Source organism: Heptranchias perlo, chromosome 5 (genome assembly GCF_035084215.1).
Source record: "Heptranchias perlo isolate sHepPer1 chromosome 5, sHepPer1.hap1, whole genome shotgun sequence".
In the NCBI taxonomy this organism is placed as follows: domain Eukaryota; kingdom Metazoa; phylum Chordata; class Chondrichthyes; order Hexanchiformes; family Hexanchidae; genus Heptranchias; species Heptranchias perlo.
Genome location: NC_090329.1, coordinates 84,288,437 through 84,305,207, shown reverse-complemented (window position 1 = coordinate 84,305,207; position 16,771 = coordinate 84,288,437). Strand labels below are relative to the sequence as shown.

The 16,771-nt window shown below is 40.8% G+C and overlaps 1 protein-coding gene across 8 annotated transcripts in view; it reads left to right on the top strand.

Moving 5' to 3' along the window:
• The window catches only part of LOC137321905 (ephrin type-A receptor 7), a 238,076-nt gene that overhangs the window by 99,785 nt on the left and 121,520 nt on the right, over nucleotides 1–16,771 (top strand). The window contains exon 6 of one of the 8 annotated variants that reach the window (XM_067984760.1): nucleotides 5,134–5,209. The exons of 6 other annotated variants lie outside the window; for them this stretch is intronic. In XM_067984760.1, the coding sequence (XP_067840861.1) occupies nucleotides 5,134–5,165 (32 nt within the window). In that variant the 3' untranslated portion in view covers nucleotides 5,166–5,209. Of the gene's footprint in view, nucleotides 1–5,068; nucleotides 5,210–16,771 lie in introns of those variants that run through there. One more of the 8 variants, XM_067984761.1, reaches the window with a different exon arrangement.

Here is a 16,771-nt window from a genome sequence, read left to right as displayed (position 1 = left end):
ACAGAAAATCCAGTTTTACTACAAACATTATTGACGAGAGAAACTATTGACGAGAGAAATTTCATCTTCCGAATATTGCTGTGTCATAAAATGATCTGGATTAGTTTCTTAATTGGTTGATGCTCTCAGGATGGCAGGCGACATTTTGTGACTTCATGTAAAACTAGCTGTTAAACAATGCAACAAGATCAATCACAATGGATATTCTTGTATACAGGGAGTGACCTGAAGCGCATGAAATGCTTTAACCTCGGAGATACAATGTGGTGGGTCCCCATGAATTTGATCTCAGACAACAGAGCTCCTTTTCATTACATATTTTGCTCTTTTTATTTTGCGAGTACCAAATCTTGGTTTCCATCAGTGGCCCAGAATTTGCTGTCAAAATAACGGTGAGGCTAACAGCGCAAATCGCACAGCAACTTCAGGCAAGGGCAGATGTGCAGTTAAACGTGAAAATCCAAAAGTTGCTGTTCCGAGATGTCCTGCTCCACCATTAGCTTCACGAAAATGGCGTCTCGCTGTCTGACTCACCATTCAAATGCATTGAACGATGTGAAGCTCCTGTACTTGCACAGAAGACACCAACTAAACTCACCACAGAAAGTTAGGGCTTGTCCATTTCATGGCGTGATAAGTGTTAATTACTGCCAGTCAACCTCTCTGGCACTGAAAATGAACTGTTACAAAATGTGGAGTCTCATTCCTTCAGGTTTTAATTGTTGTTGGAGAGTTTTTTTTAAATTTACATTCACATTTTTTTATTAACTTTTTCGTTCTGTCTCTTTTTTCTCTCTCTCCATCTTTCTTTCCCTCTCTATTTCTCTTTCTGTACCTGATTTGACATTGAATTCACAATTCTAACTTACAGTTCCTGGTTCAGGTCTTGTGCTTTTCATTTAACAATCCTTTAATCTGATTGTTTAAGGAGATACACAGTTGCTTGCCCTGTTCGTTCAGATCCCAGATGCCCTGTAGAGGGCGCCATGCTGTTTCCATCTCAAACTTCCAACAACTTGCAGTGCGAAATATCATCGAGAGGAAACGGGCAAGGGCAAATCTAACAAACGACAAGCGCCGTTCAAATTCTGGGCCATTCTCTTTAACACTGGTCGCTGCTTGCAATTCTGATGACGGCTCTCTAATTATACTGTGTAGAAAAAAAAGGCTAAGTAGAAAGCAAAAATCAAAGAAAGAAATGATTTAAAAGGATAATGAATGTCACAGGTTCAGTGAAGTGCCAGGTGTGAGTCTCTGGTGAGATATTAACTCATCCTTCAGAGCAAGTGTCCGAGTCCCACTGAAGTCTCATTTTCCCAAGGCTAGGGAGGAAATGCTTGAATGATTTTTAATTGCAGTGCCCTAGTGACCTAGCTCTGTCTTATTTCCTGACAAATGGTGTACATTTATGCATATGTTTGTGCGTGTGGGGAGGGGTGGGTAGAGGTGGGGGGTGGTGGAGAGGGGGGAGAAGAGGTGTTGTGTTCAAACCAATCTAATTTTTACTGCTTAAGCTTATTTTCCCTACACTTATAACACTATAGGGGACATTTTCCTGGGTCTGTGCCCAGGTGCACTGGATCACCTGGGCACAGCAAATACCAGATGGGTCAGAGCACATGCCCTTAAAGGAATCTGCCCGATTTTCCTCCAGGAAAATCTCCCTATTTAATTTTAAGACCCTGTTGGTCTCAGTTGTTTAATAGTAATAAACTGCTTTAAAGGGATATCACTGCCTGAAAAATTACTGGAAAGCAATTGTCAGTTTTTGTTGGATATACAGTACAATTATATCACGCACAACCACATTACATTATCACTTCACAGAAAGTAAGAAAAAAGGCTTGCATTTATATAGCGCCTTTCAAGACCTCAGGACGTTCCAAAGCACTTTACAGTCAATGAAGTACTTTTGAAGTATAGTCACTGTTCTAATGTAGGAAACGTGGCAGCCAATTTGCGCAAAGCACAGAAATTAAATATATGACCAGATCATCTGTTTTAAATGTTGGTTGAGGGAGAAATATTGGCCAGGACACCGGGGAGAACTACCCTTCATCGAATAGTACCACGGTATCTTTTATATCCACTTGAGAAGGCATATGAGGCCTCGGTTAAACGTCTCATCCAAAAGACAGCACCTCCGTCAGTGCAGCACTTCCTCAGTGCTACACTGGAGTTCAGCCTAGATCATGTGCTCAAATATCTGGAGTGGGCCTTAAACCCACAACCTTCTGACTCAGAGCCAAGAGTGCTACCAGTGAGTCAAGGCTGACACTGGAACTCATTGCACCACTGCAGTCTTCATTGGAATAACAATATTGTAAGGCTCAACAACAAAGTTGGGCTGCTGCTTCAATGTTGCAGGAGCAATTGCAATTTACTCCTTGAAATTTAACTTGAAAATTTCTCTGTGACATCAACATGCATCAGTTATTTACTACATCAGTGTTTGTGGCTTCATATTGGAAATGTTAAAAAGCACCCCAGCCGACAGAAACCCGAAACCTGCATTTTTACTTTCCTTTGGTTTCAACTGTGGCACTTCACAAGAAGAATTAGTCTCACATAATTACATGCGAGGAAAAAAATTGACCCAAAATATAATCGAAACCAGTTTGAGTGCATTAGGGCCAGACAGATTTATCACTATGTCCTGACACCTCCCAAGTGGCTTGTGCTCAGAAGGCAGAGGTACTTGTATGTGGAATGTGTTGTGCATGTGCATGTGTGCGTGTGCCTGTGTGAGAGTGAGTGTAAGTGAATATGTGTGTGTGTGTGTGAGCATGTGTGTGCATGAGTGAGTGTGTGTTTGCTTCATATATAAAACACAGCTCCTAAACAAATGGTTATCATACTGTTCTGATTGAGAGTATGATAGAGTTTCCGCACAATATGCACAAGATTGTATGACATTGATTTACTCACTGTCAGCCTCACCATGCTGTTGAAGTGCTAAGCAGAGGCCAGACTGACTCCCACAGATTAGAGCGAGCCAGAGAGGTTGATTTTCAGGTGGCCACTTCCATTAGTCGGGAGGCAGGCAGATTGAGCCTGCTGCCTTTCCAATGGAAGCAGGCGATGGGCCAAACCATTTTCATGGTTGGGTCTCATTTACCATCCCTCGGTGTCTACTCAGGTTTGTGGAGCAGCTAACAGATGGGAAGGGGCGGGAAATCCAGCGGCTCCACTGTGGAGCCCAGCCAGTTCAGGTAAGTTAGAACAGGGCGAGAGGCAGTCCCGGGGGATGGCTGCAGAGGTTTGCACATTGTGGCTGGGGGGAGTGGGGGGGAAACGTTGATTTTTTGTGGGGCCATGAGGAGCATTAATGCCCCACAAAAATCATTTTCAAGCCCTTTTCAACTGTTTTTGAACAGCCTGTAGTGGTCCCTTTAACGACTGCTGGTTAGGCCATTCAGCACCGAGTACCAATGGAGCATGCATGTTTCTAGTGGGCACCTAAGCTACCATTTCAAGACCCCCGCCAAAATGGTGGAGACCATTTTCATCGTGCTGTCCCCCCTCCTGTTCCTGCCCGATGGCAAGGATAAAAATCAACCCCAGGAAGATCAGAAAGAAAATAATATTGGATTTTATATTCACCTATTTTCCCCACCAATTGCATTGCTCGAACAGTGGCCCTATGAAGCTCTGGACACCAGCAGCACGCACATCCCTTTAACTCCTGTGTAGTTTTGCTGTTGACAGGCAAAACCTCTCCCCCTTCAGGTGCAAATAGGGAGACTTAACTCGGGCTATTCTTGCAAGCTGCCGAGCAGTCATTTGCAAATTGTCATTCGCAGAGGACTAGGAACAGGCCATTTTTCTGCTCTCTCAGACGGGGTATTATGTGGGGAATCCCGTAGAGGAAAGAAAATGTGCAAATATACCTTACCATAAAACGAAAAAAAGGAATATATGGAAATTTAACAGAGTGTTGGCAGCATTTAGAACAGTGCTACCTATAAGCTGAAATGAATTGTCTTTTCTTGATCAACCTAAATGTAGCTTCCCCCACTATTGAGGAAAAACTCTGGTGCCCTGAGAGACACTAGTGGGTTATAAAGACTTCACCAATGCTTTATGTACATAGCATAGGCAGAACCCTGCACATGAAAATACACATTAAAGGGGCCTCATCATCTTGTTATAAGGTCGTATTGTTACTATAACAATATCGCCAGCAGAGTTCTTACCTAGGTGGCAACAGAAGCAGAGTTCCTTGCAATTGTTACAGTAATGGAGCTTCCAAAGAGTTTCAAAGTGATGATATTATGAAAGCTTTCGTGTTAAGACCTAACCTTTAAAGGTCTTCAGAAAAAATGATACTGTGAATTCACATTTAGTTGTCATCTTGAAATGTTCAAATCTGGACATTTGTTTGAAAGAAAAATCCCATATATTTATCAGAGTACACTTTTGACATGTATACAGGCTGTACCTTTTAAAGCAAAAAGAACCATTTTGAATTGGGGGTGTAGGTTATCTACAATTTCTGTTTTTTTCCTGAGGGAAGGGCCCATGTTTGGGATGCAACCTATATGCAGGGGTGACCTGCATGCATCAGTACTTGGAAGCAAATATCTGTACTAGTATCCATTAGTTAGACACATAAGTCATCTAGAACGTTTTTAAAAAAGCTAGGCTTCCAGAGTCAAGAGAGGAAATGTCACAGCCCTGATAAAAAGCTTCATGTTGCAAGTTAGGTATTTGAAGAAAAAAGCAGCATGTATTGAGAGAAGCAGGACAGAGGATTGGGTTATGGAGTAATCTACTGAAATAGAGTCCTGTGATATGCAGAAAGATCTAAAAAAACTTCCGCACATCTGGCATAAAACTAAATAAGGCACTGTAACCACACTGGAAGTCTGCATGCATGAAAATAAAATTGTGTTATTTGAAAAAGAATTCTGACAGTTACATGATTATCAGACACTGACAGATAACCATTTCATAGTCCGAGAATTTTCACAACCTGTATTATTTTTACATGTGCTGTATTGAAGGTCAGGTGCTGTATTTCATTACTGTTATATTTAAAGTTCATTCCTCGTCTGTTTCTTTACAGCTTATTGAAACCAGTTTTCTGTCACATTAAAGGATATTATTCCAAATCTTACTTTCTGTCTGCAGAATTCAGAATTTCCCATCCAGACTTCAATTGAAAATTAATCAGGATGCCTTTAAAAGGAAGAGGGGGTAACAAGACTGAATAAAACTCATTGCAATCTGGGCTTTGTTTTTCTTGATTTAAACATGATGTGGAGATGCCGGTGATGGACTGGGGTTGACAATTGTAAACAATTTTACAACACCAAGTTATAGTCCAGCAATTTTATTTTAAATTCACAAGCTTTCGGAATAAAATTGCTGGACTATAACTTGGTGTTGTAAAATTGTTTACAATTGATTTAAACACAAATAGGGCTAACTGTGTGCCAATATTTAAATAATTATTAAACAGCTCCTTTTAATTATATGAGAACGCTTATGCAGATAGTAATGATGATGTTCATTAATAAGTATTCAAGTTAAAAATAGTTCACATGAAATGCATTTTTTACCTTCTTCATAAGCCACTTCAGGGGTTCACGTATTACACTAGTATTTAACAATTGCACAGTTTACATTGCTAATTTACATATTTATTTAATAGTACATGGAAATTAGTTTTTTATGTATGTGCTTCAAACAGACTTCATAAAATGCATATCATGTCCTTCGTCTTAACCTTTTTAAAGTCCGCACATTAATCTTTGCTTCTTTAGCCATTCATGTCAATGAATTACATATTATTTTAACAGTGTTTAAAACAATGAGTGCATTGAAGTTTTTGTAACAAAGCCCAAACAAATTTCCAGAATCCTCAATCTGTTAGTCCTCGAAAGATTGTAGAACTTGGGCTGCAGACCTGGCAAATTCCCCCGACCTCTCAATAGACTTTGCTACTGTGATGCTGTAAAAAACAAAGACCAATGTTTCACGATTAATTCACATTTATTTCCTTGATCATTCTGCATTTGTTGCAATAGCACAGCATTATTGGTGACTGGGTATTTTTGTTATAGAACAAACAAAGAAATACATTGATATAAATGTAGTTTTCTAAATATATAAAAATTCCTATTGTAAACTGCTGTATTGGGGGTTTTGGGTTTGTCTGCTACCCTTTCAAATCAGGGTTCTGGGTTCAAATCTAGGCCTGACATTTAGGATGAAAGTCTCTTCTCTCTGTTGGCTGTAAGGATCCAATATAAAATGAGATTGGGTAGTTTCAACCCAATTCATAGTTGGCACAGTTCTACACAGCACAAAACTGACCTGAATTTAGCACGAATTGACTCAAATGGTGTTCACTCCATGTGTGCTATCTTTAGTGCACCTATTAATATTTCAAAATAGCATGGACAGGAATTTATGCAAATGTGTCATTGGGTGTGCTAAAAATAGTGCACAGAGGGAATTAAACCCAGAAAGTGGCAATCTTGCTGAGAGAGACCATAAGAATGGCTAGTGTGAGAGATGGAAAATTCAGACCAGCGCAACAAGAGGTGTTACTTTGAGTGTGAAGGGGAAGCATATTGTTATGGCAGAGCAGAGGAAGGTTTACCATACACGCAGCCATCTTATTCTTGGCCGGGGAATAGTCAGTTCTGAAGCTAAGTGGAAAAAGTAGAGGAATGTTCCACTCTCTGAGGCACCTCATCTAGTGGGCTCAACATCCCTCTCCCCAAAAATCAGTGAGTGGCAGACCAGTCAGTTAGAGCTGCATTGCACTGATACAATACTCAGGTTTTATCAAACCCTTTTCTCTCAGAGCCTGCTGTTTCATCTTGTGATCTTACTATGACGCACATTATTCAGGTGAACAGGCAAGTCAGTGACCAGCTACCTTGGGGGTAATTTGAACTGCCAAGAAAGGGTGGGATGGAGGCGAGTGGGTAGTAAAAATTGTTGATTTTATCATCGCATCCGAAACCCGGAAGTTGCGTCCCTATTAATGGCGGCGGGCAGATCGTTAAAAGGGCAATTTACCTCCTTCAAATACTTAAGGTGGGTAATTTTTTGTGGATTCTGAACCTGAAATTAATTTTACCTTACCTGCACGGGTTTCCCATGGCTGCTCGAACTCACCAGTGAAACATTGGCAAGATTCATGCAGAAGTTGACTTGGTCCTTTAAACCTGTGATTGACACATCTCAAGAAAATCTCAGGGATTGCAGCTGGTCTCTCAGCTCTCGCAGGCAAACGTTTGGCTGAGAGTTGTTTGTGTTGGGTCTTTATTCACTCTTCCAGCCGTCACTCAAATTAAACTAAATAAACTGAAAATAATCAATTGCTAACATCCTGAATCAATATTGAGTATGTACACAAGCTTATATTTTTAAGGATGATGACAATATTGGAATATTCTGCAGTCAAGTTACTTTGAAAGAATCATAACACTTTATAAGAACTTGGCTGTTGTGCTAATAAAAATTATAGAACTCCAAATGTGTTTCCATTATTTGCCATTGTGTGGTCCATCTCTTACCTTCTTTTTCTGGCTTTCTCTCTCTCCACCTTTGGCAATAAGCCTTACATAGATATTTATTACAAGCTCGGACTCCCACAACTATTTGGATTGTGTTTGTTCCCACCCCACTTCCAGTAAATAATTCATCCCTTTCTCTGATTTTCTCCTTCTTTGTCATATCTGCTCTAATAAATCTCATTTCCTCATCAGAGTTCCTAAAGATCCTTTTTTTCCCCTCAGCCGAGTCTTCCCTCAGCAATAGTTGACAGGCCCTTTGATTGAATCCACTACAATTCCCATATGCAGCGAAATATAACTGTCAGGGACATCCGTTACGGTTTTCATCTTTTAATGCTAGTGCTGATGCTGTTAGGAAGTTCAAAAAATGAATGCACTGATCATGAACTAGCTTCTTTCCTTCTCTACCTCACCTTCTCTCCCTCTCCCCTCCTCCTGCTCCCTCTATATTCCTCCCCTCCTTTTACATTTTCCCTCTCTCCTCTCCCCTACCAACCTCCTCATCTCTCCCTCACCCCACGCCACCCCTCCCATCCTCACCTTCTATCTGCCCTCTCTCCCCTTCCCATTCCTACCTCTTCCTTCCCTACCTTTCTGCTCCCCATCGCACAGTCTGCCTTCGCTGTTCTCACCTTTTCTCTTGCCCCTCCCCTCCCCATCTTTGGAAAAAAAAATAAAACCACGATAACTCCATTTCTTTCAAATGTTCAACATAGCAAGTTATTTTGCATGTTGCAAGCATAGAATGAAACATAACTTGACATCTATCAAAATTAAGCCTTGAATGTTTTAAGAAGAGATAGGATAGATTATCACATGGTAATTATAACATCATCAAATTAACAAGAATAAGCTTGATGTAGAGGAATGAATGGCAATTGCTCCAGAGTGATAGATGGAAGGGGCATGTCATCATGGTGAGTGATAGTAATTGAACTACAATGTGAGTTTGAGATTGGTCATTGAATGGTAATCCCACTATCACGGGAGCTGCATATTGATCAGAGAATGTCCATCCTACTCAGAGCTATACATTATTAGAGAATGTCATTCCACTCATGGAGATATTTATTGGTCAGTAAACGGTGGTTTCTGCGACTAAATGTGTAATATTTGTCCATTGCACTATATTGTGAGTGTATGTAGTGCTCGTCATTTAGTGGCAATCCAATCAATGAGATATTTTGATAAAATGACTTGTGGAGCTCACATTACAGCTCATAAAGTACACAGATACTATAAACACTCATTTTATAATACAGGGGAATGATATTCTGTTCTTTTGAAAGAAATTCCCTAAAGTGTTCACTGCATCATTATCCATGTTTACCATTGTTGCTAGCATCAGTTATTACGTATCTACGTAAAAGTCATCATGTTAGAGTGCATTTGTCACACTTTGTTACATATGCAAAACAATTTTTGAAAAAAATAGAAATAAATCAGTTATTTCACAATGGATTTTCTGACCTGGAGCCAGAGTCCAGGTCAGAAGCAGTTACAATTACCCTCTAATTGACCTCAGGAGTTTACACACCACTACAATGACCTTTTATGTCCCATATTTCTCAATTCAGATCACTTTCCCACTGGGAGTACTTAAAGGGACAGGCCATGCTAATAGCTAAACATCACAACTCTTTTTCAGACCATAGGATACCTGTGAGCCATGTTATGAGAGATCCACCAGTATCATAATTGATTAACTTATTTGACTACGTTTGAAACATGGGGGCTGACTTGTGCATGTTTCCATTCGTACCTGCAATGGCTTCAGTCTGCTCAATCTATATTTTATCTTACCTCAAGAATCTAGTAACATGTCTGCATTGGTATTTGGAGTTACTCCCTTGCCCTTACTCGTCAGAGAAACTAGTTTATGGTGTTCAGGATTTTTCACTTTGATCTTTGATGTTCAATTATGTAGGTTCATATCAAGGACCACAGTTGAAGTCCTCAAATTGGCCTTCTCCAGATACATGGAAACAAAGGCTAAAGATTCAGTTTGGTGTAGGACTAGAAACCTATTTGCACTTTGCTTGTACCAGTCAGAAAACCCTTGGTGAGAAAGAGCTGTGGGCTTTCTTCCCCCATTGTGTTGTTTACTTATGTGCGGAGTCTACTCACTCCAGTGTGAAGCTGGCACTGTGAGTAGGGTATAAGCAGGAAGCTGTGTATGTGAAGGAATGCTCTTTGCAGAGCTGAGTTCCGTTCGATCAGAAAAATAACCACTTTAGGCAAGACAAAAAGGGATAATCTTACTCAAACGCTGAGCCATTCCAGCAAAAAGGATATTGTCTCTTTAATCTGTGAGCATTATTCACCCGGGAGATGAAATCGTATTAATTTATCACTCCCATTTTGATGGACACAGTTGCTATAATAGCACTAAATGGTGTCGAATGATCCAGTAATCTAGAGCCCCATGGCTGACCGCTTCCGCTCCTGCTCACCTCTTTCCAAAGCAAAGTCTTTGACGGCTTTTCTGCAAACATTTATTTTAGTAGTTTTACATTACCCTGTCCTTTCTCTCTGCTCTTAAAGTACGTTTCAGTGAAGTAATTTGATGAGCACCGGCCAGCATAATTCAATTCAACAGCTGCGGAAACTACCAAGGTCTCACGAGGGAAAGGCCTGCCTGGGTTAACCTGTAGACTTTTTTTTTTAAACGGTTTTTGATTTATCTGTCACCTGATCCATCAGCAATGAATAATTTTCATGGAAGGTGCACTTTAATTACTTTCCCATTTAACTTGCATTATCATTCCCTATCTTGGTAATTAATCTCCCCTAGTATCCAATTTCGGCCTTTATTGCTGGCAGACGGGCCCCCTGAATCGTGTGTGCTTGAGCGGGTGCTCAAGAATTATTTGATGGAAAGGTTTTCAAACAAGTTTTCAGTAAATTAAAGTGCTCAAATCGCCGTATCTCCAGTTTGTCGGGGGTGACAGCATTCCTGCATCTCCAAAACTACACAGATGACTGACACTGTGTGGCTACTTTTGAGGGTCTTTGCTGGCATTCAGGTTCTTTTCAGAGGGTTAAGGTGCTTAATGGTATCACTAATGTTTCCTTTTAACATTGCCAGGCAACCAACCTGTGTCAGCTCTAGATTTCTAATGAGTTTAGCACAAATGCTACAAGAGATCTGATTGAATCCAAATAATGACAAACTGCAGCAAAGTACAGCTGAACTTAAAACATTTTTAAAAGAATTTGTAGAGTATTTTTTAACATGCAAGTCAGTTTAGAATAGTTTCCCTCTAGGCTTGCTGGCATTTTTTTTTGTTGATACACAGTAGAGATGAGCCAACTGGCCTGACTTGGGATTTTGGTTGCATTCAGTTTGATTTGGTTCAGTTCGGTTTGAACGAGTACCCACCTAATTAATCCTGAAGCCAGAAAGGTGATCACTGTACACTGTCTATTGTACAACAGAAAACTTGACTTAATACTGAGGGCCTAGTGTTCAAAAGATCACAACTACAGCTGTGCTTGCAAAGTACCCTCCTTGTGACCGGCCTGATAATCCTGTGTTTTCAGTGTCCCTCTATTGCTTTATGCAGTAGCACAAGTATGTGAAAGAAAGAAAGAACTTGCATTTATATAGCACCTTTCCTGACCTCAGGATGTACCAAAGCACTTTGTAACCAATGAAGTACTTTTTGAAGTGTCACTGTTTTGAAGTAGTCACTGTTGTGATGTAGGAAACATGGCAGCCAGTTTGTGCACAGCAAGCTCCCACATACAACAATGTGATAATGATCAGATAAACTGTTTTAGTGATGTTGGTTGAGGGATAAATATTGACCAGTACACCGGGGAACCTGACTAATGCATAGATAGCGGCATAAACACAAGGGTTTGCTTTATCTAGTGGCCACTGGTCAAAATAGCCCATAACAAATTGGCATTGGATGGACACCCACAGGACTGGCTGATATCTGAAAGTGGCTTGACTTCTGCGCTGGTCCGTGCCCTTTTGCCGACAGGCACGGCAGCATGGGGGCTCTTGTAGAGACAAATGCTTTCAAATGTTAAGAAAGATGCGAAAGACTTCTGTGTGGAGGAGGTGACTTGTGCTCGACAGCGCTTTGTGAAACGTTAGCCAGCCCCAGGTTGTTTCTCGGCTTGGTCTTGGGTATCTTACCGCAGTGTAATCTGCCAGCTTCTCTGAAGTTCAAACTGCAAGCCAGCTCCCTCAAAGCAGCCAGGTTTGGGTGGCTTTGACTTCTTGGCCCAGCAGTGTGCTCAGCAGGTGGGTAATGTAGGCAAGTATTCCCACAGTTCAAAGGCTGTGAGTGGGGGAGGGAGAGGGCCACATGAATAATCAGTCAAACTCTGCACAGATCATTCAAGCTGATTTAGGTCAGTAGCGGGCACTTTATATTTTTTGCAAAATACATCCTCTGAATGCCATAGGAAAGGAATCAAAATGGAAATAGTAATTATATATAATTAGACAAAAAAATAGATCAGCTGGAGCCAGATGGACTGATTTATCAGATAGATACATATATTTATGAATTATAGATTAGATCAATGTTAGATAAATGGGTAGATAGACACGACAGTTGTAACAATGAACTCACACAGTACTTTAGTTCAAATCATAATTCAATCCTGGAGCCAGACATCCATTTGGAACACCTTTATTTCCCCTATGGGTTTATGGGATAAATTTTATGATTTAGTCCATTAATTTTAATGGATGAGAAATTGGCAGGCTGCAAATCATGCGTACTGACCTCTCTGATCATATTGGCGATATGTGCTCCTATCACATGAGGCTCTGTGCCAAATCATAAAATTTAGCCCAGTGCAGATTGTAAAATGTCAAGAAGCAGTTAATTATGTACTATAAAGAATAACACCTGTAGAAATAAGTTTCAGTGATGTTACACAGGTGACTTCAATTGAATTGCTTGATCTTAGTTCTTGTTATACTCCTCAATGTCACTATGAGGATGAGCTAACACACATGCTAAGTGTGTGTTAATGCATACTAATTTTGTTCATTAGCCAATCTTTTGCTCATGCTCTTAAAATTGTTCTGTGGCATTATCTGATGTAATGCACATTAAACACCTGTTCGCCAGCAATAACCTTTCACCCCCTGGTTGCTTACTTTCAAGCGTTACTCCAGAGCTTTGTCTGAAGAAAGGTCCAGGCATTGGCCTGCAGCGACTTGAAAACTATCAATTTATTCCTGTACATTTGCTTGCATTTCCCATCTGGAAGCTAAATCCTGAAATCAGTCATTGATGTCCTCAAGTACAGGCTGGCGCACTGCCATGAGGTCTTTCTTTGAATCCTTCAATCAGGATTCTTGTGTTGAGGCCGCTTTGGATCCCAAAGTCTCATCTTCCTCAATGAGAGCGTTCCTGAGAGATGCATCAGCTGTGCTCACTGTCTGTTCAGTGGCAATCTGCAAAGCAGAGAACTCTTGCTGCACTACATTGCCCAAATGTGTAGCAACTGTCTGCATTGGGAACAAGGAAACAAGTGACTGGTTAACTAATTTCTGCTCCTTACACGTCCTTTGTTTTACAGCTGGCTTCAAGAGGGTGGAATCAACTAAATAGGCACCATGGTGATACCTTCTCCTAGGTGGGCTGCAACCAAGGCTAAAGATCCCTGCCTATCTTTTCTGGGGGGTGGCCGGGGGGCAATGCACCCACACCCATCGGACACAAGTACCTCCACTGGATATCAATCCAGTATTCAGAACATTCCAGTCTCCGCTCGCTGGGACTGTCTGGTTTGGTGCCGAACTCAACCCTCCCAACTCAAGTGATTGAGCTAGTGGTCACTCTGTCCAGATGTGAATACCCTGCTGGATGCCAACTCAATACTTAGAGACCATATTCTGGTCTCCACTTGTCTGGGCTGCCTGGAGTGAGGTTTGAACCCTTCACCTTCTGATTCAGAGGTATCTATGCTACCACTAAGCCAAAAGCTCACTCCAGTCAGTTCTATACCACCCTCAAAAATGGGAGAAAGCAGAGCATGGCATATATGAACTTAAACATGATCACTATACTCAACTATCTGGCATCCAAATGCTGATGAAATTGCTAATGTTAGTCGAGAACTGACGGCCCTGTCAGCTATTTCACTAACATTAAGAACGTAAGGGTGATCAAATTTATCTGTTTAAAAAGTTTGCTTTGCACCTGTTGCAGTTATTCTATAGCCAGTGAAGTTGAAGGAGTGGGAGAGTACCTTCTGGAGATAGTCAAAACTCAAACCTCAACAGAGGACACTTTGGCTTCTGTTATTGGACCAGTCTAGTCTCAGTCATTTGGAGTGACCAATCTCATTCTTAGCAAGAAACAGAGCTCCATATTTTTTTAATGATTTTGTGATATGTTTGGTTTTATTTAATACAATGAAAATGCTGATAATTGTGTGCAAAGCAAAATTTGCAGGGCGACAGGGAAAGAGCAGGAGAGTGAGACTAATTGGATTGCTCTTTCAAAGAGTCGGCACAGGCATGATGGGCTGAATGGCCTCCTTCTGTGTTGTATGATTCTATGATAAGCAAAACAAAAAGACAGCAGCTACATGTTATGCACCAAATGGAACATTTTCCAATTCACCTTGATCATAACTCGCATTCATCCCCATGATGTTGATAGCTCTGTCACTCATCCTGCAGACTTTTCATGGTTGCAATTTGTGGATGCCTATCAGTGGAATAAAAGATTGTAATGGGTTTGGTGTGATGTTTAACATAGAATAGTCCAGTCGGCAGTTGGAAATATATCGCTCATCGTCGCTGGGTCAAAATCCTGGAACTCCCTTCCTAACAGCACTGTGGGAGAACCTTCACCACACGGACTGCAGCGGTTCAAGAAGGCGGCTCACCACCACCTTCTCAAGGGCAATTATGGATGGGCAATAAATGCTGGCTTTGCCAGCGACGCCCACATCCCATGAACGAATAAAAAAAAATTGTCACTTATGAGATAAACACAGCACTATTCCCTGCCTATATCTCTATAGTTGCTTTTATACTGGTGTTGTTTAATTCTGATTCAAGGAGACCAATGTCTGTGAACTGGCTCCCAATATTTACTCTGCTAAATCCAGTTCCCCAATCCCGGCAGCAGACTTGCTGACCCATAAAAACTGGACCTACGGATCTACAGCCTGGTCTATATGTGACTCCAAACCCACAGCAATGTGGTTGATTCTTAAGTGCCCTCTGATATGGCCGAGCAAGCCATTCAGTTGTACAATCGAAATACTGCAGCGGTACAAGAAGACGGCTCACCACCACTTTCTCAAGGGCAATTAGTGATGGGCAATAAATGCTGGTCTTACCAGAAAAGCCCACATCCCATGAATGAATTTTAAAAAAATGAGCGGATCTGTGTTCAGTAATATAAACGCTGGGAGATGGCTCACATGACACCAGTCGTCATGAATCTGAACTAAAATGGCACCAATATTAATGCAGCTTTAACGTCACTCATATATGTATGCATTCTCATTGTCCCAGAATTCATGGTGAGACTTTTTTGTGCGTTTGTTTTGCTGTGGATGAATGTGCCCTGCTTCTACAAAATCACATTGGAACTATGTGTGGAAGTGGAGAACTAGTGAAGGAAGACACCTGCACTGTGACTAAGTGCTGTTTTTAGTGATGCGTGTGTGAAAATGTTTCATTTGTTACAGTGAAAATGCTGATAATTGTGTGCAAAGCAAAACAAAACGACAGCAACCAATTATATGCCTTGTACCAAATGGAGCATTTTCGCTTTCAGACTTCCACGTTTTGCGAACATTTAAAGAAATAATTCATAATTCTCAACAAATATGCATTCCCTTGAGGAATTAAAACTCCATAGGAAAAGTGGTCCAACCGTGGCTAACTAGAGAAGTTAAGGATGATATTGGTTTAAAAGGAGAGGCTTATAATGTTGCAAAGAATGGTAGTAAACCTGAGGATTGGGAGAGTTTTAGAAACCAGCAAAGGATGACCTTAAATTTGATAAAAAGGGAGAAAATAGAATATGAGATTAAACTAGCAAGAAATATAAAAACAGGTTGTAAGAGCTTCTACAAGTATGTAAAAAGGAAGAAAGTAGCAAAAGTAAACATTAGTCACATAGTGGCTAAGTCAGGAGAAATTATAATGGGGAATAAGGAAACAGCAGAGACGTTCAGCAAATATTTTGTATCTGTCTTCACAGTAGAAAACACAAAAAGCATACCAAAATTGTGGGGAACCAAGGAGCAAATGAGAGTGAGGAACTTAAAAAAATTACTGTCAATAGAAAAAAAGTATTAGACAAACTAATGGGACTAAAAGCCAACGAATCCCCTGGACCTGATGGCCTAAATTCCTAGGGTTCTAAAAGAGGTGGCTGCAGAGATAGTGAATGCATTGGTTATGATCTTCCAAAATTCCCTAGATTCTAGAACAGTCCCAGCAGATTGGAAGGTAAGAAATGTAACCCCGCTATTCAAGAATGGAGGGAGAGAGAAAACAGGGAACTACAGACCAGTTAGCCTGACATCAGTCATCGGAAAAATGCTGGAATCCATTATTAAGGAAGTAGTAACAGGGCACTTAGAAAATCATAATATGATTAGGCAGAGTCAGTATGGTTTTGTGAAATGGAAATCGTGTTTAACAAATTTGTTAGAGTTCTTTGAGGATGTAACTAGCAGAGTAGATAAAGGGGAACCAGTGGATGTAGTATATTTGGAATTCCAAAAGGCATTCGATAAGGTGCTACACAAAAGGTTGCTAAGCAAGATAAGGGCTCATTGGGTTGGGGGTAATATATTAGCATGGATAAAGGATTGGTTAACAGACAGAAAAGTAGGGATAAACGGGTCATTCTCAGGTTGGCAGGCTGTAACTAGTGGGATGCTGCAAGGATCAGTGCTGGGGCCTCAGCTACTTACAATCTATATTAACGACTTAGATGAAGGGACCGAGTGTAATGTATCCAAGTTTGCTGACGATACACAGGTACCTGGGAAAGTATGCATAAAGAGTCTGCAAAGAGTTATAGACAGGTTAAGTGAGTGGGCAGATGGAGTATAATGTGGAGAAATGTGAGGTTATTCACTTTGGTAGGAAGAATAGAAAAGCAGAATATTTTTTAATTGGTGGTGTTCAGAGAGATCTGGGTGTCTTCGTACAAGAAACACAGAAAATTAGCATGCAAGTACGGCAAGCAGGTACAGGAAGGCAAATGGAATGTTGGCTTTTATTG